General features: G+C 38.0%; 1 protein-coding gene across 2 annotated transcripts in view; it reads right to left on the reverse strand.

Moving 5' to 3' along the window:
- Corin (corin, serine peptidase) overlaps positions 1–26,705 on the reverse strand; it is a 291,574-nt gene that overhangs the window by 47,489 nt on the left and 217,380 nt on the right. For both annotated transcript variants that reach the window (XM_046457155.2, XM_046457224.2), the window contains exons 8-14: positions 25,859–25,969; positions 23,962–24,078; positions 20,597–20,704; positions 9,670–9,901; positions 5,924–6,069; positions 5,025–5,132; positions 1,719–1,832 (exon numbers count right to left, since the gene is read on the reverse strand). In XM_046457155.2, the coding sequence (XP_046313111.1) occupies positions 1,719–1,832; positions 5,025–5,132; positions 5,924–6,069; positions 9,670–9,901; positions 20,597–20,704; positions 23,962–24,078; positions 25,859–25,969 (936 nt within the window). The remainder of the gene's footprint in view (positions 1–1,718; positions 1,833–5,024; positions 5,133–5,923; positions 6,070–9,669; positions 9,902–20,596; positions 20,705–23,961; positions 24,079–25,858; positions 25,970–26,705) is intronic.

Genomic DNA, 26,705 nt, shown 5'->3' on the forward strand with positions numbered 1-26,705 from the left:
AACAAAACAAAAAAAAAACCTACTATTAAATTACTCTCTCAGTCACACATAATTTTGGGGGAGGAGGGGTTAATATTATAATAAATCTCCTCGGTTTCCTACTTAGCATCCATTTCCTTTCCTCTTTTTCTAAGGAAACCTGATTTTCTTCAGGGCTCCACATCCATCATCCCCAGCTGATGCATCCTGATTAGTTTAAGGTGGGCATGGCATTTTTCTGAATTCAATTTTTGTTTTCTAAGTACAACTAATACTCCAAATATGATCCCAAACAAAGGCCATGGCCTACGGTTTTATGGGTTATGCTTTGCAAGACAGCTTCTGCCCAAAACCCTGCTGACGGGGCTTTGTGCCCCAGATTGGGACAGAGGTAGCCTGAGGAAACAACATCTTCTTCTGATTAGTTCTCCTGCTTGGAGCTCCTTTTTGGAATTCAGCTGTTTGCAGAACATCTTTTCTCATCTACACAAAGGTGCCCAACTGTTAGCAGTGACCCTGACCAAAGTTGACCTGAGTGAATCCTTTAGTGATATTCCAGAGATAAGAGCAAAATTCTATCTCCTTCCTACTGAATATGACCAAGGGAGTTGGGCACCCCAGGCTTTTGTGGCTGTTCACTAGCCAGCCTGAGAATCACAAAGTGCTGAACTCCCACACAGGGTCTCAAGAATTTACCCTACACTTCACTTTTACATGTTAAGGAGACATATTTAATACATATGATAATAAAAGATTATGAATATTTTCATTGTCCTTGTGAATTGGGCTTTCTGCAACTTGTTAGTAAAATATCCTAAGAGATAATTTTTCTGGTTCTGAAAATGATGCTTATTCATTCAGATATTAAAACAAAAATTTTAAAACACAAAAATTTAATAACCTCACCACTCAGGGATTATAATTGTCAATTTTCGTGACCTTCTAATCATTTCCTATATGTCAGCATATGTTCTTTCAAAATTCAGGGCAACAATTCACATAATAAATTGAAACTTTGTTTCATTCAACTACTATAAATATCCTCTAAAGGCCTTTTTGTGGATGGTTTGGTTCACAGCCTGTGGCACTAGAAGGAGATAGTGGAACAATTAAGAGGTGAAGTCTAGTGGAATATCTTCTAGTTACTGGAAGTATGCCCGTGAAAAATACATTAGGATCCCAATTCCTTTCTTTTCCTCTCTTTTCACACCATCATGAGCCAAACAGATCTTCCTTGCTCATGCTATCTGACATGAAATGCTGCCTCACCACAGGTCCAAGAAACAATGAGTCTACCCAATCATGGACTGTAGTAACCTCCAAAACTCTGAGCCCAAATAATCCTTTCTTCTTTTTAAGTTGATTATATCAGATATTTTGTGACGGTAACGGAAAGCTTACCAATGCACATCAACTAAAGTTATGAAATGAACCCAGGAGAAACTATTCCTCTCTAATTTGATTTTAATGTTTGTCCATTATTTCATTACATGTTTTTATTTTATATCACCTATTTTTAGATATTTCAGTGGTTATTAATTTTTCCATAATTTTACAAATAATGTTAGAATAATAACATGTGTCTACATTTTACATGTCTGATTTCCTCTTGGCATGTATGATTTAAATAAGCTAAAAGATTTTGATACATTTCTCCAAATTTCTAATTTGTATTCAAAGTAAAATGACTTGTGTTTACAATAAAAACATTGTGTTGACAAATTCATGTTAGCACCTACAGCAGTTTTTTTCATCCATGTTATCAGGGCAGTCTGGGAAACCATCGCAGATCACTGTGTGTTTCAAACACTGTTTATTGGATGGACATTCCCAAAGATCTCTCTCTTTACAACCTGGAGACAGAAGAAAAGGTTAGTTGCAACAGATGTACAGTTGAAAATGAGGATGAATTTGATCAAGCAATGTAGAAAAATTAAAAACACAATCATATTTTCTTTCTTCTTAAAAAGTTTTGACACCTATGTATACCATGAAAATCATAATTTTGAGAGTAGAATCCCCCAATAGTCCTTATCCTGCACCATAAAGCTCTCCTAACAGAAGAACAAAATCAACATATGGGAAACGAGGAAAAAAAAATGAAAAAGCAACTACTCATTCACATTCACATTGAGCTGCTCCTTTTGCTTTCTGAATCAATTTGCCAACACATAAGACTTCTCTACAAAAAATGAGTTGTGCTTTAAAGCAAGTATGCCAAAGCCAAGAGATACAAATGCATGTGATCTTAAAATGTAATTTCACTTTACAATTTGAGAGGATATCTGTAAATTTAGCAAAACACTTTCTCCCCATGCTAAATATCTACAAAACTAGTTTTAAGAGCCAGGTGCAAAAGGAAATACTTTACAGAAGTCAGAGATCTAAGGTTGGAAACTTTATCAATCAATATGAGAAATGAACATGATTGGACAAGAGCAAGGCTCTACGTCCCTAACTTGAGCTGCAATATGCATATGCAATAAAAAGCATTTATCGTGGACTTCATAAATGCCATTTGACTCAAATGAAGTGCATTTCATGTTTTCTGAAACATGCCAAGTGTCTAATGTGTTTGTCACTCCAGTCAGATTCATGGTCCTCGCCTGGTTGTGAGGGGCATGAAGGAAGAGATAGCACAGCACTTAGCTTTTAAGCACCCTTCATGCTCCTGCCTGAATAGCAGCTAGCATGTGTTAGGCCCTCAACACATTTGTAAGTGGAATTTATGTAATGAACACTAAGACTGTGGTTCCCAGGAAATTATAATTTATTTAAAGGTGAGTGGAATACAAAGTATTGATCGAATAAGGAGTCTCTTCCAAAATGTTATTTCATCTGACTTTGTACAAATAAATGGGGAAAAATTGTAGGTGATTGATTTGGGTTTCTTTGACTCAGCTTTGAGAAAAAAGAATCTGTGTTTTTTTTTTTTGGAAAAATTCAATTCTTACCATAACACCACCATAGATTAGGTTCTAGAAAAGTGCTAAAGAAATGCAAAGTAAAATTAATTTCTAACACATCGAATATTTTATAACTGAATTAAATAAGTATTGTTTCAAGGGGAAAATTTAATAATGTTGTTAGAATCTGGGAGAAATCTGTAAATTCATGAAGAGTTAAACATCATATTACTCAGGAAAGCTTTAGCATTTAACTTCCTTCAATACCCCAATGGATAGAATCAATCAGAAAAACGTGAATTTGGTATGCAACCCCGTTTCCCAGTTTCTTTGGGGCTGGTGTCTGCATTACCAAATGGTATGCCGATGCACACCTGAAAACAAACAGAAAAGGGGAACTGAATGACTTGTTAATAGTCCTCTTTTGGGTCTCTGTCAATCCAATTTCCTTATTAATTGTATGTGGTTTATCCTCCCAACCTGCTGCAAGTCCAGGTAAGGGCATGCATATGTCCCAAAGGGGCACATAAAATATCTACTGTAAGTTGCTTTGAAATATTAAATGAGAATTGTCTCTTAAATTGGTACATTTACAACAATTAATTTAACACCAATGTGTTAATTTCTTGCCTATCTTAATTTTTTTTCTTGATTAGCTCTCCATAGTATTTTTGAATATTTAATAGAGATCAGTCTATTTTAGAATTTTGGTACACCTTAAATTATTTGATTAAAGTATTGATGAAAACTTATTATTAGCTAGAAACCTGATAGTTTAGGGTCAATTAAACCTATCCTATACTATAGTACTTTTTTGTATAACATATTCCAGAATGCAGACTTTTTAGTCATGTCAAAGCTATCTGCCAAGAAATGCATAAAAACAAAAAAACAAAACAAAAACAAAAACAAAAAAAACAGTTTTTGCATTTCTCAAATATTTAGTTTCCCTGCTGAAAATGTGAGTCTAGCCACTCTAGTAGAATACCATGCAACCTCTGTGAACCATCTAAGATAACCCATTTTGAAGTGCATCTCAGCATAGGATAACTCATCAAAATCATTTTAAGCAAACAAATTTAATGCATTCTCAATAAATGCATATAAATGATATTCAAATAATTTTGATTTATTTTTAAAAGAAAGACACAACAAGGAAACACAGTAAGTTATCAAAATACTATATGTTCCTCCATAGTAAAAATTAGCCCTGGCTGTTGCACTGTCATTCTGACAGCTGTAATTTTCTAGAAGATATACTTGTCCATATTTATGGTAGCCATTAGGATTTCTATTGACTGTTTGTGACATTTGGTGAAACAAGAAAGTCTGAAGAAATTTCATTTAGGGAAGCAAGGCAATATTTCATACCTCAAAGGCCAGAAGAATGAAATGATCTCGAAAGATGTATTGCCATATGTGCTTTCGATGAAAAAAGTGTCAATTTTATTCTGGGGCATGACAAGCTAAATAATCATAACACAACCAGTCTTTGGATAGCCCTTCAATCATTTGCTTTATTCCAGAATACTGTTTACTAAAAGTACTGCCTGCTTTCTATTCTCTGGCACATTCTGAGCTTATAAGTACCAAAGTTTACAGGGAAATAAAATAAGAATTGGCTCCACTGAAATTACCATTGGTATTTCTCACCTTTCCATTGGTGATTTTGGAGCTCAATGGTAGAAACATCAAGAAGAGTTTTATTCTTTGCTGACAGAGACAAGGTAAGAGAGGGCATGGAAATGAACCCCTATTAAATTTGAACATTGGAGATTCAACTCTGTCTTCATGCATCTAGATGCCTATTTGGCAACTTAGGAAATACACACAAAAATACTATTATTTTGGCAGAAAACCATATAACCTCTTCTTTATAATTAAATTACAAAAATGATTCTTTGTATCTGTGAACGGTTTCTTCTTTTACTAAGTATTTGCACATATACCATTAAGGTTATAAATAGAAGTGTAATTTAGAGAAAATCAAGAGGTTACAGGAAAAACACATCAATCCATGCTCTGCTGTTTAATAATAAAAGAAGCAGACACATTAGCATTTGATCCTAGTCATGATTCAATGCTGTACGTGAAAGTTATGTTCTTCAACGCAGCCCTTTCCTAAGCTCACATACATACCACAGTTTTCTTCATCACTGTCATCGTCACAATCAGCCTGGCCATCACATCTTCTGGAAGCCAGAACACATCTTCCTGAGTGGCATTTAAAGTGACTGGGTGAACATTCTGTTAAAAACAATATTACTCTCAACGAACAGAAACTCCAAAAACTTCAGCTAAATGATCTATTTACATGCGGCATGTCACTGAGCAGCTATTATTGAAGACAGGAAAGCCCTCCAAAAGCTAAAACATCTGAGGTTTACTAGGTTCTCTTCTGTTTGGTAATCAGCATCTTTCTCCTTCATCCTTATTGTCATCTTTTTGGATCAGCAATTTAGTATCCATGCTTTCCAGTGATGAATTATCTTTTTAAACACACCACCTAACAGTGGCCAGAGCCCAAAGTACCATGTGTAATCAGTGCTTATGACCACTCAGCTGCCTTCAGTGTGTCAAAATCACCTCCAAATCCCAATATTTCCCCATGGTGGACAGGTTCTCAATAACACTTCTCCATTTAGTGATCCTATATTGTCAAGGCCCCTAAATGCTTTGAGCATGAAGGAACCAAAGATTCATGTTCACCTTTACTGCCAGGACTGCAGCTCAGAAGTAGTAACCATATACAATCAGCTCTGCAAGTGAAGTATGGTTAAAAGGGCAAACAGCTGAAAATTTGAACTCATCTCTGAGTTCAAATATATTTATTTCTTAAAGTGACTTATTTTTAAAATGATGACAATGTCTAACAGATATACACGAAAGTCAACAATGAAATCAAGTCCTGTGCTGCTTGACTCACTACTAAATAGAAAAGCAACAACACCACCTCCCTCAAAACAGAAAGACTTCAAAAGGTAGCTGATGTGTGCATTCATGGTAGATGCCCCACTGTAACTAATTTAAAAATTAACCTTCCACATCCTCATCAGGCATCAGGCAGGTTTGATTGTCTGCGTTTTCCTCTGGAAATTGATTGCAATCTGTGTCTTCAGGCCACTGTAAGCCCACGATCCCAAGAACAGACTCACAGCGTTCTTTGGAGTGTTCACACAGTACTCTAAAACAGCAAGAAAGTCAGAATGTCAGAGGCAGATGGGAGATGTTAGGAATGTATGAAGGGTTGTAATTCTATCAAGTGAGAGTCTGGGTCTATATGTAAGGAGTAATGTATGCAAATATAGAGACATGCACATACATAGAGGTATTTAGGAAGCTAAAGTGAGAAATAGCTCTACAAATAGAATATGTTCCAGAAATATACTTTCACCAAAAGAAATTTCATTTTAAAAAGAGAAACAAGGATTTTTCCCAGATGCAGATTTTCTTCTCTAGTTGGCCTTTCCCATTGTCTCTTTGGTCTTTCAAGAAGACAAGTTCTCCACTCCTTTACACCAAGCAGGTTGAGTCCACTTTGGGTAGTCTGCTGCCAAGAGTCTACACAACATTCCCATCCTCTGAGGTCTCTCCCTCCTATGACCAGCTAAGGAGACACCTCATGGGCCACTCTGGCTTACCTAAGGCATTGCCTCCCTTATTTCAGTTTCAACAATTTGTTGAAAAACTTGGTAGAGGTCCCAAACTTATCTACATTGAAATCAAGTTGGTTAAAATGAAACTGTTTTGTTTTTGTTTTTTGTGTGGGGGGGGGAGGGGCGGGGGGTAACTGGGGATTGTACTCAGGGGCACTCAACAACTGGACCACATCCCCGGCCCTATTCTGTATTTTACTTAGAGACAGGGTCTTACTGAGTTGCTAAGCACCTTGCTTTTGCTGAGGCTGGCTTTGAACTCGTAATCCTCCTGCCTCAGCCTCCTGAGCTGCTGGGATTACAGGCATGCCCCACCATGCCCAGTGAAACTGTTTTTTTAAAGAAAAATTACACTAAGAATGTGCACAAGCCAGGCACAGTGATGCATGCCTATAATCCCAGCTACTCAGGAGGAACTGTGCTGGGTGCTTTTGTGTATGTTATCTCATTTATGCCTGGGACATATTTAACTTTAGGTATCAACATGTCTCAAAGGAGGTTTCCTTACCTTCTGGGGATATGGGGGGTGGGAGGTATTTTTGCTTTATTACTCAAAAATTAATTACATAGTTAGAAAAAAGTAGGCATAACCAGAAAGACACTAGGCAGATTTATTTTCTTTTAAATACATTCTTACTTCTCAAGAAAATCAAACTTTAAACTTCAGGTTGAGCATCCCTAAATCAGAAGTCTAAAATCTGAAATGCTCCAAAATCCAAATTGGAACATTTCAGATTCTGGATTTTCAGATTTTATGGATGTTCAACCAATAAAGTTTATGCAAATATTCTGATCTCAAGCATTTTGGACAAAAGATATACAATCTGTATAACTAATCTCAACCAGTTTCTCCTTTTTTTTTTTTAGATGAATCAGGACATATATTACAGAAAGATCAGTTCCAGTGTCTTGCTAGAAACTGCTGGGGAAAGTTTAGCAATCAAATGAGGAAGATTCACAGAAACTCTATCTAGGTGTAAGTCCACACAAGCAAAGCATAACTCAGTTTGGCTTCAGAATTCGGAATGAGAATGAAGCCAAAGCACTCTAATATTCGGTTTGCAAAAATGGGAAGTTCAATAGTGCTCAATAACTGTCTGTTGGACTAAATAGTTCTATTTCAGATTTACAACAAATGTATATATCTCAATTGCTGCTGTTATTTTAAGTTAACCACAGATTCCTAACTTATACAGAAAACTGCATAGTCCCTGACTCTACCACTTCAATTTTTTTTCTAAAAAATGGAAATCACTGAGTATGCAGCACCACAACTCCAGAGAGTGCTGTTCTCATCATAACCTGCATGGTGCTCAGTCATAGGCAGCAATCCTCACATTTCACACCTCACTCAAAAGACTATTGTGAACAAGAGACAGCATAATGACCCTCAAGTATCTAGCATACTGTCATGACTGTAATGTTCAATATTTTTTTAGACAAATGACTTAAAAGTTAAATGTTAATATTAATAAACAGTCTTGGCAACATCAACTAAGTATTGCTCATGAGCTTCTTAGCATATCTCTTGTCATAATATTTAAAATTTTATAAACAAATATCAAAATATAAAATTTATGCTGCTAGCCACTGAAGATGGAAGATATATGAGTAAAATCTAAGAAACAGAATAAAAGCATCCAGAGAAGTTCACCAAAATGTTAACTGAATAATTCCTCAGAACCGGTCTCATCTTAGTCATTCTAATTTAAAATTTGAACCCTGAAATTATAAAATTATATATGGAGATAATTTATATTCACAGCAAAGAATTTGCATTCAGAAAAAATTTTATGTACATATAAGAAAAATCAAAGACTATGTGAGGTACTATTAAAAATAATTATTCACTATCACCATTGACCTTACTTAGCAAAAGTAGAATGAGATTTACAAATGGCTTTTCAATATAAAGTTGTTATCTATTCTAATGGTGATACTTGAAAAGACAATTTGACGGAAATTTTCAGAACTATTTTTGCACAAGCTGATATTTTTACACTCCTCATTTTGTATGATTTAACAAGGACCCCAAATCATTTTGTAAATTTATTGTTTCCTGTTCTGACTCCATAGATGGCCCTATTTTGTCATCCATTTGGTATTTAGTATTTAATTTATAGTTTTCCCATCTGTCTACTATATTGATATTATTGCCTTTTCTTGAAGTTCTAAGTGACTTCTGATCTTAACATATGGTTTGTGTAGTTACCACTCATGCTTTGGCAAGCACATCTGCATAGTCACCCTTAATGGGAAACAGCACTGACTGTGATAGTCATCTTGTATGGGCACATTCTTGTACTGCAATCTCTAACCCATGGCATGGAGGACGAACAACACCTTCACTAAGCAACTGTGCTCCTGTGCTGTCATCATAGCTATCTCATCACAGGGCTCACAACCCATGAGAGGACTTTCTGTTTATGCATTTTCATTTAATCTCACAACAACCCATTACCTTAGTATTTTACCAGGTAAAGGAACCAAGGCAGAGAGCCTGAAGAATTTGCCTTAAGGCTCCACTCCAGCTAGGGATCTAGAACTTGAATGCAAACAGTGCACTCCAGAACAACACTTCTGATCTCTAGGTTATCACTCATGCACAAAGTCCAAGCCACACTCTCAGTTTCTGTCCCTTACTTAACTTCATTCAGAGAAGCAGAAAAATGTCAGTGATGTCCATCCCCATCCAAGCTGTGAGGCTGGTGTTCTGTCTCCCTGTGTAATATCTCTCACTTTTGAGTGCTATCAGAATGCAGCATTTTAAACACATCAATGTTGACAGAGAAAAGAGACACGTATGCCTCCTTTCTCTGCTAACTAGAGTTTTTAAAAATGCTTCTTGACCCACTCCAATGAAATGCGTGTGGTTTTATTATTCAAGTGCATGACCTATCATCAAAGATAGTGCACAACCTCCTCGCTTCCCTGACTTCTCTGGAGTCATGGATTCTTACTCACATACTCATTTTACCATTCCTGCTACTTTACTTTTTAAATATATCATTTGTTAAATCCAGAGACTTTTAGCGATATTTATTTTGTCTGAACTTGACGACATCTTCTTTCTGTTAGATCTTCTGGAAATAAAATTAGGATACTCATTGAAGACCCCATCATATTACCTGCAGGGGGGGATGCGCTGGCCTGTGTTCACATCACACTTTGGTACCAAAATGGTACAAGCAAAGAACATGAGGTATTTGTAACAGTTCGTTTGAACCAGTGCTGGAAAGAGCGAGGACTCCCAGCTGATGGATGCTTCCTTTTGAGTCTGGTGGCCAAGATAATTTGGATAATTTGTATGGTTGTAGGGCAAATTCATGCAGAGTTCCAGGGTAATGGGTTCACACTGACCTAACAAAAAAAACACACATAAAAAAAATTAAACAATAAGAAAACAAATAACCCAATCAACAAATGGGCCAAGGACCTGAACAGACACATCTCAGAGGAGGACATACAATCAATGAACAAGTACATGAAAAAATGCTCACCATCTCTAGCTGTCAGAGAAATGCAAATCAAAACCACCCTAAGATACCATCTCACTCCAGTAAGATTGGCAGCCATTATGAAGTCAAACAACAAGTGCTGGAGAGGATGTGGGGAAAAGGGTACACTTGTACATTGCTGGTGGGACTGCAAATTTGTGCAGCCAATTTGGAAAGCAGTATGGAGATTCCTGGGAAAGCTGTGAATGGAACCACCATTTGACCCAGCTATTCCCCTTCTCAGACTATTCCCTAAAGACCTTAAAAGAGCGTACTATAGGGATACTGCTACATCAATGTTCATAGCAGCACAATTCACAATAGCTAGACTGTGGAACCAACCTAGATGCCCTTCAATAGATGAATGGTTAAAAAAAAAATGTGGCACTTATACACAATGAAGTATTACTCTGCACTAAAAAATGACAAAATCATGGAATTTGCAGGGAAATGGATGGCATTAGAGCAGATTATGCTAAGTGAAGCTAGCCAATCCCTAAAAAACAAATGCCAAATGTCTTCTTTGATATAAGGAGAGCAACTAAGAACAGAGCAGGGAGGAAGAGCATGAGAAGAAGATTAACATTTAACAGGGATAAGAGGTGGGAGGGAAAGGGAGAGAGAAGGGAAATTGCATGGAAATGGAAGGAGACCCTCATTGTTATACAAAATTACATATAAGAGGAAGTGAGGGGAAAAGGAAAAAAAAACAAGGGAGAGAAATGAATTACAGTAGATGGGGTAGAGAGAGAAGATGAGAGGGGAGGGGAGGGGAGGGGAGGGGGGATGGTAGAGGATAGGAAGGGCAACAGAACACAACAGACACTAGTATGGCAATATGTAAAAAAGTGGACATGTAACGGATGTGATTCTGCAATCTGTATATGGGGTAAAAATGGGAGTTCATAACCCACTTGAATCAAATGTATGAAATATGATGTGTCAAGAACTATGTAATGTTTTGAACAACTAATAATAAAAATTAAAAAAAAACAAATAGTAGTTTTTAGATTTTACTTGTAAAAGCAACTTCTTTTAACTTAACAAATTTAAAGTCTATTTTACTCTTTCTTTAGAGTAGCAAAGATCAGAATGCAAGTAGTATATGATATTTTTCTGCAGATATCAAAAAATAAATAAGTCAGTTAATGAAGCACCATGGTGAACCAAGGAGGGTTTCTGCCTTTGTAGCTGCTAGCACAGAGCCCGGCATGTACGTATTAGAAAGTGTCTCATTTTTCTCCTTGATTTGATTTATCTAACTATGACTCTATGATTCTTTTTTTTAAATTTTTATTGTTGGTTGTTCAAAACATTACATAGTTCTTGACATATCATATTTCATACATTTGATTCAAGTGGGTTATGAACTCCCATTTTTACCCCCATATACAGATTGCAGAATCACATCAGTTACACATCCACTGATTCACATATTGCCATACTAGTGTCTGTTGTATTCTGCTGCCTTTCCTATCCTCTACTATCCCCCCTCCCCTCTCCTCCCCTCCCCTCTTCTCTCTCTACCCCATCTACTGTAATTCATTTCTCCCCCTTGTTTTTTTTTCCTTTTTTTCCCTTTCCCCTCACTTCCTCTTGTATGTACTTTTGTATAACAATGAGGGTCTCCTTCCATTTCCATGCAATTTCCCTTCTCTCTCCCTTTCCCTCCCACCTCTCATCTCTGTTTAATGTTAATCTTCTTCTCATGCTCTTCGTCCCTACTCTGTTCTTAGTTACTCTCCTTATATCAAAGAACACATTTGGCATTTGTTTTTTAGGGATTGGCTAGCTTCACTTAGCATAATCTGCTCTAATGCCATCCATTTCCCTGCAAATTCTATGATTTTGTCATTTTTTAATGCAGAGTAATACTCCATTGTGTATAAATGCCACATTTTTTTTATCCATTCGTCTATTGAAGGGCATCTAGGTTGGTTCCACAGTCTTGCTATTGTGAATCGTGCTGCTATGAACATCGATGTAGCAGTGTCCCTGTAGTATGCTCTTTTTAGGTCTTTAGGGAATAGACCAAGAAGGGGAATAGCCTATGATTCTTTTTATTCACTCCAGTTCACCTTCTGATTTATTTTTCATTTCTTCTAAAATAGAACGGTCCCCATTATCTTCACAGTCATTAAAAAAAATCTATGAGTTTGATTAAATCGGCAATTAAGACAACTTCTGTCTGCATACTTTATTGTTGATCATCAAATGTAAATAAAAGGCTACAACTTTTCAGGGCAGGAGGAGGCTGAGATGTGTTGGATTCTTCTTGCCAACCAGGAAAAAAAAATCCAACACTTTAGCTTAGGACCCAAGGTTATTTTACTCTTCAGCTGCAGCCTAGTTTTCCAGCCTATGGAAACAGATCTCTATTGCACCACCAACAGATCTCTGCTGCAGTGAACTCTGTTCCCCTATGACACTGGTATTTTAAGATTTGCATGTCTATGCACATACTGTTTGTTCCATTCCTTCCTTGACATACTGCAATCATCCCCTCAGATGGGGTCAGTCTTCTAGCTACCATGTGCATATGGCATCTGCTGTCTAGAATAATCCTCTTCCATCCTCCCCACTGAGCTAACTCCTCCTTGGCTTGGAAGACTCAAAACAAACACCTCTTCCAAGCCTTCCTGGCCAACCACTCCTCCTCTTCTACTCTCAGAATGAGTCTCTTCTGAGAGCCACAGCGACTTAGGCATGTTCCTGTCAAACAGCATTGCACTCTGCTTTACTCTCTTTATTTAACTTCCTCCCCCATGGAAATTCTGAGATATTTGAGAAATAAGACTTTATCTTTTGATCTCAGAGACAGTACCTAGTACAGTGTCAGAGAGGACAGACAACGGGAGATAAAAGATGTCAGTAACTACTTGAGGTACTACAAATGCAAAAATAATGCTAAATAATGTCCTGGACATTGAGGAATTCCACAAACTTGGAAAAAGGACACATGTGCTCGTAGCTGTAGAGTGATATGTACAGGCTATGATAGTTTATCATGGACTGGATGCTTGTGTCTCTCTCATATCTGAATTCAGATGTTGAAAGCCTAACCCTCCATGTGACAGTATTAGGGGGGGCCTTGGGGAAGCAATTGGGTTTAGATGATGTCTGAATGAAGGTGGAACACCATGATGGGATTAGTGTTCTCATAAGAAGAGGAAGAAACTAGAACTGTTGCTGTCTATCAAGTGAGGATATAAGCAAGAAGGCCACCATCTGCAAACCAGGAAGCAGGCCCTCACCAGAGACCAGATCTGCCAGTATCTTGATCTTGGACTTTCAGCCTCCAGAACTGTAAGACACAAATATTTGTTGTTCACACCACCTGGCCTCTGGTATTTTGTCATGGCAGCCTAAGCTTACTAAGACAGTGGTTATGAATGGGCTAAAAATGGGAGTTCATAACCCACTTGAAGCAAAGTGTGAAAGATGATATATCAAGAACTATGTAATGTTTTGAACAACCAACAATAAAAAAAATAAAATAAAATAAAAAGAAAAAACAATGAGCCCAAAGGGATTCAAAGAGCAAGAGTAACTCAAGAAGCTTTCAAGGATAAATGATTTGGGGCAGGTTTGAGGGAATGCAGTAGAGAGGTTTCCTGTCCCCTCAGTGTTCACAGCAAATGTGCCACATTTTCCAAGGCAAGAGAGGTAATCAAGGGAGTGTCTTTGTAAAATTAGCCCAGGCAGGCTGAAGACTTCATGTCTTATTAAGAGTAATTATTCAAATTGAATTTAATTATTCAATTAAAAAGTGGTATGCATGCAAATAGATTAGCAAGAGGGACTGAGGTGAAATGCCAAAACAGCTCCAGGATGATTTTTTAATTTAAAGAATCAAGGGTTCCACAGATATTTTTATAAGAATCATGACATGGGTCAGATTAAAAACACTGGGGACAAAGTACAACAGTTTTCTGAGAAAAATACAACATTGTGAAATTGGTATCACCTTGAAGAGGAGTATAGGGTGGAAAGAGGAGGAGAGCAAGGGATTGTGGGGCTGGTTCCTAGTAACCCTTTTTTTGATTGGTGAAGGCATTATGGATTCAACATCTGTGTGTCCCCCAAAGCACATGTGTTGAAGTCTTAATTCCCAATATGATGGCATCAGGAGGTGGGTCCTTCAGGAGTTAAGTAAGCCACGATGTCAGAACCTCCATGAACAGAAGAAGTATCCCTATGAAAGGGACCCCAGCGTCTCTTGTCCTCGTTCTCCAATATGTGGACATGGTGAGAGGTTGTCATCTGCAACCCAGAAGAGGGGCCTCACTAGAATCTGACCTCATCTCAGACTTCAGCCTCCAGGACTGTGAGGTATAAATGTTTGTTGCCTATAGTCTATGGAAATTTGTTGTATCAATCCAAGCTAAGAAATGGGGTAACATGTAAGTATTTCATTTTCAGATTTTAAAAAACCACATGTTCCTTGTAACAATAAAAACATTCAAAATGCATTTAAAAAAGTCAATCATCACCTCCAGCACTCTCCTTCTTCTTCACCAATCCTCAAAGCCAATAGGCAGTTTGGGTCCTTGCATGCCCTTCTCATGTGTGCACACGTGCGCGCGTGCACACACACACACACACACACACACTCAGACAATTATAGACTTTTAGATCTGGGAGTTACTTTCACCAAAGTAGGACCATACTGTTCCTATAATTCAGTCTGCCTTTATTGTCTCCTTGTTTATCACTACCATCTCACAAGTCAGAAGCTGCAGCCCTCATTACTTTTTTCTTTAATATACCTATAATTTGACAAAAATAAGACCATTCAGGCAGAATTCTGATGCAGCTTCTCTTTTTCCTTCTTGAACACATCTTTTCCTCCTCAGCTGCCTCATCAAGGTTTAAATGTTTAATCAGTGTATTCATTTACATGATTAATAGAACATATCACTTGGATTTTTTTCTCTCTTTTGATAACATGGAGAATGCATTACTCTTGATTTGGGATAAGATGTAACTTTTAAGTGTTTCAGAGCCAAGGGAGATAAAAGGATTAAGTAATGATAATATATTATACCGGAGATGTTTATTGAGTGTGGTAAGGTTGATTGGATCTTGTGTTTTATCCTTTCATAAAGCATTCTTTACAGATTGCTAAGCAAGTTAAACTCTCAAGATACCTACCAACCCCAGAATCTGTGATTTATGGTATCCATAAACTTTTGCATTGGAAGCATTAGACTCACTCACGAGCCTGATTTGAAGTAGCCACTAGAGGGCGATCACATCACAAACGCGTGAATGTTTAAAGATCACAGAACTGTTTACAATGCACGTTAAAAGAAGTGCCTAGTACAGTGACCTGAACATAGTTCAGGTTTGATAAATATCTATTGAAAGATAACAACCAATAAAAAAAGAAAGATAAATAAATATGATGGAGTCTTGGTGGAGTCCTAATTATATTTCACCTTGCAAATTTTTAAACAAGATTTATTAAATTTAACATAATGATGAAATTGTTAACTATCCAGTTAAATTCTTGTTATGATTCTGAAGTTGCTGGAAATCATGTATTAAGTGATGATCTTCTATGTAAAAATATGCCACTTTTCAACAACCAGATGCATACATAATATTAAAGATTCATCTTTGCCTCAAACTCTAAACCTCTCTTTATGATTGTTATTTCTAGTGATCTGATGAGTTATTATAAGGTGAGCATCCTTATAACAATCACCTAGATCAAGAAATCAAAATTTGACAGATACCCAGAAACACCTTCCACATACTCCATCTTATCTCAACCTCCTTTCTCTTCAAGGTAGCTAATGAGTTTCCCGGTATTAACCTCCTTGTTCTTCTTTACAGTATTATTACATAAGTGTGCACCACTCCCAGGTACTGTAGTTTAGTCTTGCCTAATTTTATTAACTTGTCTTATCTTTTAAGTGTCTTAAAATTTCTCAAAATCTCTTTGATTTTCTTTATAATTTCACAACTTAAATATGCAGGGATTTGATCTATGGAGAGAGTACCTGAGTTTGGATTTGTCCGAGCACATGTTCCTGATGAGGTTAAATGTGTTCCCATGTCTTGATTTCCTGAACACTGGCAGAGAAATCCAGAGGATTCACCAAGTTCCATTCCTTTGGCAAGAATATATTCGGCTGTGGTGTTCTTTCAGGGAAAGCCACATCATACCTGATTTTCCTCTCTTTGTGATATGAGCAGCCACAGATGCTCCACACCTTGACCCACTAACTCATAATGTTGCCAAATGATAGTACACTAATTCAGTTATTTATTTTTCACTTATGAGTTGGGAATGCTTTTATAAAGAGGTTATTCTTCCTGTCTACTCTTTGCTCCCAAGGACTGAGTTCTAAGCCATTATGGTGTTGGGCTTCTTTGCTACACCCCTGAGCTATTTGTTCCATCTAAATGGAGTTTTAAAAGAGGGCAGGGAGTTATAGGTTGGTAGAAAGTTATTCAAAGCAAAACTGTTCAATTCTTCCTCTGCCTCCACATTAAATAAGAGCCTCACAATTTGAAGGAAAAAAAAAATGCACAAGTGAACACATGGAAGTAAAGATGGATAAAGCAGGTGGACACATATCTTTATTTTTTTTTAATGTGGTGCTGAGGATCGAACCCAGGGCATCGAGCATGTTAGGCAAGCACCCTACCTCTGAGGAAGAGCATGAGAAGAAGATTATCACTAAAAAGGGAAGAGAGGTGAGACAGAGAGAGAGAGGGAGAAGGGAATTGCACGGAAGATAAGAAGGAGACCCTCATAGTTATACAGAATACATGTATGATGATGTGAGGAAAAAGAAAAAAAAAGAAGTGTGTCACATTAGATTGGGTAGAGAGAAATGATGGGATGGGGGAAGGGGGGAATGGAAGGACAACAGAATAAAATAGACATCATTATTGCTGTATGTATATACATGACTGCATGATCAATGTGATTCTGCAACCTGTACACTCAGAAAAATGAGAAATTATACCCCGTCTGATTCAAATGTATGATATGTCAAGATCATTATACTGTCATGTGTAACTAATTAAAACAAATTTTTTTAAAAAGATGTATAAAGCATCATGGGTAATTTGAGAGGATGCCTGGGGGCACAACAGCCATACCTGACTTCACAGGGCCAAGGTAAACATGGCACAAAAAAGGGGAGAGACATGCCCAGGAGTTGGTCTTCTTACCAGGTTTCTGCACCTGCCTGGGTTACACACTGCAAGGGGGGAAATGATGGAGTAAGGAGAAATAGCAGTCTGCTCCTACCCACTAAGGCAAGGGCAGGTTTGCATTTTGTCTCCTAGGAAGGCACAAAGATGGTAATGATGCTGGGCTGTGACTGGATGGGATAACACAGGCTGCTAAAAATTGTTCTTTAAGAGGAATAGGATCCAGGCCGGGGTTGTGGCTTAGTGGTAGAGTGCTTGCCTAGCACTGTGTTCAATTCTTAACACCACATGAAAATGAGTGAATAAAAGCATTGTGTCTATCTACAACAACAACGAAAAAAGAGAAGTAAGCCTATTAGTACATTGTCTCATTGGAGATGAGATTTTCAGGTTTGATTCTGTTTTTAAATGTAGGTGCTTTGGGGAATGTAAGGAAAGCCATGGATGTTCTCTACTGAAAAACACACGTAGAAATATGAAAACATTTAAATGTCTGATTTCAGAGAAGTCACATACTCCTGCAAGCCTACTCACAAATAGGTCTCTAAAATAGTCATTTTAGCCTTCTTTTGTACTGAAGTCACCTGGGCAATTTAAGAAATACTGATTACTGGATCCCATCCAGAAGATCTCCAAGGGCCACTAGAAAGTTTTATAATATTTTATGGGATGGCAAGAACCAATTGAAGGATTTTCTGAGAGGAAAGTACCTTTGTCCCTCTTTACATAGAACCAAGCACATATATCTTGTAGTAGTCAGCTTTTCATTGCTGTGACAAATATCTGAGGAAAACAACTTAGAGGAAGTAATATCTATTTGGGCTCATGGTTTCAGATGTCTCAGTCCCTGGTCCAACAGCTCTAAGGCAAAAACATCATGGCGAAAGAGTATGTTAGAGGAGAACTGCTCAACTAATGGCTGCCAAGAAGCAAAGAGAGTAGAAGAGGCCAGGCACAAGATATAGTCCCCAGTGACCTGCTTCCTTCAACTAGGTCCCACATCCTACAGTTCCCAATAATACCTTCAAATTATTAATCCACTAATGGGGTCAGATCCTTCATGATCCAATCCCTTCCCTAAAGCCCACCTCTGAACATTGCTGCAGGGGCATCAAGCTTTCAACACATGACTCTTTGGGGAGTCTTCATATCCAAATGGTAATATGTCATATCCAAACCACAATATATCCCATCCTGAGGCTCTTTAAAAGATAAGAAATAATATCTTCATTCTCAATTAGAAATACTGTTTTTAATAAGAAAAGGATTGAAAGACCAAGGGGGCTAGCCCAGTGCTTGGCACTCAAAGTGGGCATGTTTGAATGTTTGCTGAATTTATATGCAGAGCACATGACAAGAGTATATATGGTGAGTGAGAAAGTTGGTAAGGCAGCAAGGGCTAAGGAAACAGTGTACTTGAACATGGAGAGAAAAACACTGTAGTATGGGTGGGAAGGCAAAAATACATCCTTCACATTGCAAGCCAGTGCCCATGGGGATCCTGAAACATGGTATATACATCATAAATAGTGTTCAAATGCATGAGCCAGAGATATCTAGTTGCCCTTCCTACAACTTCTTTTTCCTACAGGTGACAATGTTTTTAAATTTTAGATTTTGAAGTATTTCAAACATAGAGAAATGAAGTAACACATCCATTTACACCCTGACCAAATTTGACCACGCTAAATGTTCTTTTCTACTCTTTTGAGTCTAATAGTAAGTGCCATTTCATGTCAAACAACCCCCAAAACTTGAACAATAAAACATGTCTTTGAGATGACTGTCACTCCTCAAAATTATTCATCCCAAATTGAAGGTGAAGTAAAGAAATAATTCTGAAAAAGTTCCACAGATTAGGAGATGAGCAAAATGAAACAATGAGATATATATGAATGTATGTATGTATGTATATATATATGACTAAAACAGCAGTGTGAGTATGTCTTCTTAAAGACTAGATTAATATCTACTATTCTATCATAGTGTGCTGTGGTTTATCCCTCTGAAACTCATGTTGGAGCTTGATCTCCAGATGGTAGAAACTTAACAATGACATATAAAAGTGAGGCCCACTGGGAGGTGATTAAGAGTAGATTAGATCATCAGAGTTGAGCCCTATGATCAGGTACAAGTAGCTTTATAAAAGAATAAAGAATGTTCTGTCTCTCTCCATCTGAGCCCTAGGCCACTCTAGTTCTCTGTGCAAGAAAATCATTAGGTCATTAGTTGTGGCCCCCTAGCCTTAGACAAAAAGTTGAGCCAAAATAACTTACTTACTTAGTTTATGGTATAGCATTATTAACAACAGAAAACTGGCTTAACACATAGGAAAATCCATACCCACATGTGAGAAGTCAGGAGGTCTGGGACTGTGCTTTCTGTAGGTCAGTAAGTGCTCATGAAAACAAAAATCCTGTCAGTCTGAGTTTTTAATTGGCTGACTCCTCAAGCCCCTTACCAGTCTACTTGTTTCACCTTGAGACTCCCTGACAGCTATGGGGCCATGTGAAAATTTTAGCAGATCCAAGACCCTGAGCCCATCAGCCTGCGGACTTCCTCAGCTGAAAGGATGTGTGTTAACAGGAAATTCTGTCTTTCCAAAGGAAAGTTGACTGAACTGCTTCTAAACTTCTTGCCCAAGCTGAAGATGAGGCAAACATTTAATTATCAAAAGTGAAGGAAATGAGTGTAATAAGAAAACAGGACCCAGAAGTAAGAAATCAATTCTAAAAATCAGTCGTTAGAGATTTTGATTCATTTAAATTTCCCGTGAGAATCCATTCAGTCTTTTCTTCTGCCCATTCTGTGTTCCCCCAAATAATTCCTCCTCCTAGAAACCAATTTAGAGAGCACCACCTACTTACGCCATTTGGAACTATTACACTGTCACTGAAACAAATTAACACAATGGTTCCAAAACCATTAGAGGTCACCAAAGTTTGTGGAAAGGTGAGAATAAATTTATAAAAAGGATGGACTGCCAAAGTTTATGTGGCTGTTTTGAAGGACTTCCCATTTGCTTCTTGGCTGAAGTTTCCATTTTGAAGCTGTGCTTTTAAAAGGAAGACAGATAACATCTGCCTGCCGACGGAGCCAAGGAAATAATATATGGGAGTTGATGTCAAGTTGAAAAGTGACGGTAATGATATTAGGCAATGTGGATTTATAGTCCATTCACAGTGACACATTTGTTTCTGATTTAAGTTAATTAAGACCATTTTATTTCTTTCTGCTACCACATTCAACCTTTATAAGAAGAAAAAGCAAATAAATATACTTTCTTGGAGAGATTCCAGATTTCAGTAGTTTCATGTCAATGCAGAAGAAAAAGGCTGGGTGCAGCCCTGTCCCTGGGATTGCATCTATCAGCTGTTGTACTTACTGCAGTTACTTAGATTGCTGTCTGGGTCACACAGAGAGCTTCCACCACATGAGTCAAGGCAGGAACTGTAGAGACATCTTTGGTCTCCTTCTTGACATGGAGTCTGACCTGTGAAGGAAAGAAAGACACCGTGGCTTTCACTGACTCTGCATTCCTCACCCTGGGATCTGAAGGGTCAAGAATGCCTGGTGGAGCCGAGGAATGACACAACTTTAATTTCCTTCCAATTTCTCCCTAAAAATATCGAACACATGTGAAACAGGTACTATCTGAACTAATTTTCCTGGCAACTAAGTATAATAATCTATTCCAAGAAGATTCTGCAGGAATGAAGAAATAAGAAAAAAAAAACACAACAGGTGGTTGTTACTTTTAATGGAAAAAAGATAGAGTTTTATTTTTACATGGGTGTCTATACATTAAAATAAAATTCAAGTGAGTTGAGGGACAGAAAGCAATACGAAGATCTTGAAATTCTGAATATCCAGTGACATTACTTGTAAAGCTCATTTACTCCCAATTCTGGTCTCCCCTCTAAGGAAAATTCCCTAGTATTAGTTGAGAACCCACACCTGTACAATGAGAGTGCTCTATCATAGTAAGTCTCTTGCAGCTGTTATCCACATCATCACTATGGCCTTGAAGAGCACCTTCAGCCTAGTGAGATGACTTAGGTTTCTTGTTTCCAAATGAATGACAGCATTAATGTCAGCCTTTGCCCTAATGGCTTTTCCTTAAGGTATGTAGAAAGGAAACTGTTCTTCCCGTTGATTTCCTGGTCATTTGTAGATTAAGTGGATAAGGTAATAAATTACTGCCCTTTCACTTTCCATCTCTCCCTCATTATTATGGTCAATTACTTTTAGAAATGTCATGTGGAATCTGGAAAACACTGCAAGGCACTTTTCAGCATTGATAATGTTATGTGAGTATCTATAATCTTATATCTAATTCTAAGACAATGTTTATTATACTGGAATCCTTTTCCTTGCCAGGCTCACTACTATGCAATGCTATATATTACTGCCATACAGAAAAGAGATGTCACTGTCTATTTTTTTTTAAGCTAGCAGGTTAAGTTTTTTTCTTCCCCTCAAGGCAAGCTTAAACAATTTCCATGCACTTAAGCTCCTATTTTGGGACATTGCACATTCATTATTCCAGCAAATATTAAATGCTTACTCTGTGACAAGTGTATGTGACAAACTAGGTGCTGCATGTTGAAAGGTGAAGGAGCATGACAGCCTCTGTGAAGTAGCACCCACTCTAATAGGGACGCTGTCACAACCCAAGCTTCATGATGGCTATATGACCATTGCTTTACCAAAGATCTATATAAAGGGCAGCTGAAGCAGACAAGGGCACTAGGAGAAGCTTCCCAAAGGACTTTACCAGGTAGATGGGGCTATGCTGTGATAAGAGGGAAAGAGGGTTTTCCAAGCAGAAAAGCTACACATGTGCAGGATGAAGTCACTGGATCTTCAACCACTGTGGAGAATGAGGAAGAGTAGACAGGCAGGCAGAGCCAGAGCCTGGAGGGTTTTTAAGGCCTAACTCTTCAACAGGACCTTGTGAGTAGTGGGCGCTGTTTGCCTCCCACCCAACCCCACCATCTAGCAGAACAATTCTACAATCCATGATGACAGCTCTTATGCAGTCCAAGGCCCCTCCATCCTCAGCTCTCTGATCACAGTCGCCTTCTCCCTGTACCCTACACATGCCTTGCTCCTTCCCACCTCAGGACTCTTAGCCACCTAGTGCTGTGTGTCTGAAATGCTTTTCCAGTCCCTCTTCTCTTGGTCGATACCCAATGTTCTTCAGATCTGAGCTCCAGGATCTCGTCCCTGGGAGGCTTTGGCTGAGGGCTCCTGCCAGGACATGCACACCCCATTTTCCAGTGTAGGCCATGTCAAACTTTGCATTTAGACACTGACTTATATAACTATTTGTAGCATCTGTATGTCTCCCAGGAGTCTGTAATCTCCATCAGCAGTTTTGTTTGCCACTGAATTCCCAGTAGATGCACCCATATTGGCACCATGATAGCACACTTTTTTAAGTTGAATCCATTATAGTAAACAATATAAATGTACTAAAATGTGACTTTTTCTATACATTTTACGATGTGATTTTCTGACATTTCACACATGTAAGGAAATAATCTGCAAATCCTGCCTTTTTCATAGTGAAGCATCCACTATGAAATCACATAGAAATGATTTAATTATATGTAAAGAACAATTTGATCCAAAGGTAAGATCTTGGTTGATATGCACACCATAACTCATGCCTAGTAAAGGATTTCTGTTTGAATTTTAAAACGGATAAAACAAAGTTCTCTTTATGTATTATTTTCAAGTAATAAATATGTGTTATCAAAGCTCACCTTTTAGGCCTTGGAATCTCCCTCACTAAAGCTATTCTAATAACCAATATTCTTTATGATTAAACTAGCTTACCTGTATATCTACAGTGTGCAGTCTCATTTGCTGATTATGAATATGCAAAGCCCAATAAATGCTGTAACCACACAATAAGGACCAACACTTACTCCATTCTCACTAAACATCAACCCTACAAAGTAGTTATCACTATTTGGAGTATGGAAACACAGAAACTGAGACACAGAAGGATGAAGTAACTAGCCCAAAGAACACCGGATAGTAAGTGGTAAAGCCAGGGCTTGAAGCCAGGGCTATAGCAACCACATTCCTAACACCTAGGCTATTCTTGTATCCTATAAGCCAATGTGGTGATGGGTAAGCTTTGGGATATTCCTAACAGCTTTGTCCTGAGAGGCTTGCATATGCAAGAACTTAAAACAAACAGTGTGGAATTTTCTTTTCTGACAGAAATGTTCACATTTAAAAACCAACTTATTTGATCTACTCTTTCTTTTCAAGTTTCACACATGGATATCGCACTCTTTTTAAAGGGTGTTTGAGTTTATTGCTTGGTAATGTGAGATATTAGACTACCTCTCCTTAACGAGGTTATTTTAGGAAGCTGTTCCATTTAATTTCAGGAGCTAGTTTTTTTTTTCTAATTGGAATCTAATCTTGTTTAATTGGATGCTCTACACTAAACCTTCTTCTTTATCATGGCTCTCCCTATGAACAGCTAGCTGAATCTGACCATGTTGTTTCACCCCGTCCCTTCCCCCTGAGAAATGACTTTCAGCCTCTGTCACTCTAACACAGAAAGGTTTCCTGACTGCCCAGGGCAATGGGGATCCCTGAGGCAATATGAAAGATTTATGTGGAAATCCTTCTTAAACACTAAATTAACTTTCAGATATTTTTACTCCCTTCCCAAGGAAAAGTCCACCAATGAATAAATGTCCCAGGGGCCTGGGACACACTCACTGTCACCACAGTTCTCCTCATCACTCCCATCCTTGCAGTCCTCGTCTCCATCGCACTGGAAAGAGCTGGGGATACACTGTCCATTCCTGCACTCCACCAGGCCCTGGCTGTGACAGGCTAGGAAAGACCAGAACAGCACTCACCTTATTCATTCATTCTTCAATCTGCAAATCACAGGCATGATTCCTACCTATCAGGCATCACCAAGAAACGAAGTATTCTATGTACACAAATGGATCAATCAACGGCTTGTTAAATGCCAAGATTTTTTTTTTTTTTAGAATGCACAGTTTTCTTTCTAGAATTTTGCCTTCTTCTCTAAAGAGCGCTTGCTAAAAATTTACTTTTTCTTGGGAAGTGTGGGGTTGTTTTCAGTAATGGTAGTGGTGATACTACCAATAATATGAGATATGTGAAGGACCTCTCAATATAGTTTATTTCCACACTTGTTGATGACATCTGATATTTGAAGGGAAGATCCAGTAGCCATTAGCCTTGTGATTCCTGTAGTTTTTCTAATGTCAATGCCTACCATCTATTAGGGCAACAGAAACCCATGAACCTTGGGTTGTGTCCTTGCTGTCCCCAGATCATCTGCATACAGCCCACTCTGCTCCACTGGTTCACTGAGGAGGGGGCTCAGTTGACATTTCACTTCGAATTCAACTCAGGGCAGGGAAAAGCTGCACAATTTTGTTCCTGAAACATTTTACAAAATATTCTTATGCCCAAATTAAAACTGTTATTCAAATTTATGTTTTTGCCTCAAGTTATAAGCCAGTTAAATATTGAATTTCATATATGGTATCCCTAGATTCATTACTCACAGATTCAACCAATCACAGATTAAAAACACTCAGGGAAAAAAAGTTGTCCTGTACCGAACATGTAGAGACTTTTTTTCTTGTACTTATTCCTTAAACAAAATCTATATAGTATAACAACTATTTGCATAGCATTTACATTATATTGGGTATTATAAGTAATCTAGTGATTATTCAAAGTATATAGGAGGATACACATAGGTTACATGCAAATGTTGAAGCATTTATATAAGGGGTTTAAACATCCACAAATTTTGGCACCCATCCAGGGTCCTAGAGCCAATGCCCCACAGATATCAAGGGGCACTTGTATATCAACTCTTCCTACTTTTATTAGAAAGCAAAAGATGAAAAAAAAAATCTTAAAACTAGTTAGAATATGCATGAATTACATTACATTGACTCAGGTCAACTGTGCTCTCTTTAATATACAATTGCTATAATTCAATCATTTTTATTTTTGCCTGCTAGGGATAGTATATTTTCTGGGAGGTGGGAAAAACTTGTTGTTCCTGGTTTAGTAGTGTAAGAGCTACCTGAAATTTTCATTCACCCAGAAACACAATAGGCTGTAAAATGATCATTACAGTCACGCAATTTCTATGTCTATATAAACATAACAGACTCTCTTCTTTCTAGCAGTTCTTCCCGTGTTCTCCCATAAATGGCCCCTAAAACATGTTTGGAGGCTTCTATGGGGAAGTTTCATATAAACACTGAAACTGTTTATATGTTGTTTGCAGAAACAAGAACCACTGGTCTCTGGGAAGAGCATTACCTTTGGCAAAGCTACAGATACATAGAGAAGACCAGAGCAATGAGAAAGAAAACAGACGCCTGCTTGGCAGATGAGTCCCATTAAGTTTGGGAGAGAGGTGTGAAGTCACACACTATAATGCTATTGCCATCACACTCCTTGATTGCTACCTCTATAGGTAAGAAGCAAAGAATAAGAATGTCTCCCCTGGAATGGTGTATAGAGAGTGAACCTTGAGTATAGTCCTCAACCTTGAAAACCCACTGAACAAGAAGAAGTGGAAAGTAAGCAAAATGAGAATCCTCAGAGTACTCACAGCAATTGACCTCGTCGGATCTGTCCACACAGTCATGGTCACCATCACACACCCACTCAGCCACAATGCAGCGCCCATCCCCACAGCGATGCTCCTTTGTAGGATTGCAATCTGGAGGAAAGGAAGATGCATGGAGACAGAAATAGCATGAAAAACGTTTAGAATTGTGTGGCTCACAGTTCCAATGTAAGAGAATCTATTCCCACTGCCCCAATACCTCAGAAATATTTCTAGGATGAGCCTGACACAATTAAAATAGTACCTCCCACCAACCATGAGCCCTACTGCACACATCACCATGGGGGAGATGTGCCTGCTTCTCAGATGAATTACACTACTCTGCCCCACTTTGCCAGGGCCCTGATTCTGTTCTTATTGTTGTCCTCTTTTGTTTTCTTTCCTTATGGACAATTTGTGAATTTTATACTGACTCAAATAAACCACACTCTGATTTGTACTTCATGACGCAGAGAGCTGACTGGATGTATGTGTGACTGTCTCTCTTGTCTCTAAGAATTGTAATTTACCTCCCTGGCAAATTGGTAAGGCAAGTATCTCCTTATGTCATCTCTCCTAAAGCTCAGCTTAGGTTTCCTATACGGACTATCTTAATATACAACTCATATTTGAAAGAACTACTGAGTAAGCAATGCAAAATGTTATTGTTTTCATGATTCTTTTCAACTTGGATTTAAACTATATCCCAATCTACACATTCCTGGGGGGTGGCGGGGAGATCACTAAGTGATGTTTCCTCTCTCGAAGGGTAGAATCCATGGGCTGCCTTGCAATGTGACATGTATAATCTAAATATAAGTTAAAAGATGTGTGTGGAATCACGAATAGC

This window comes from Marmota monax, unplaced genomic scaffold (genome assembly GCF_021218885.2).
Source record: "Marmota monax isolate L192 unplaced genomic scaffold, Marmota_monax_Labrador192_F-V1.1 WCK01_AAM20220418_F8-fsc00025, whole genome shotgun sequence".
Taxonomy (NCBI): domain Eukaryota; kingdom Metazoa; phylum Chordata; class Mammalia; order Rodentia; family Sciuridae; genus Marmota; species Marmota monax.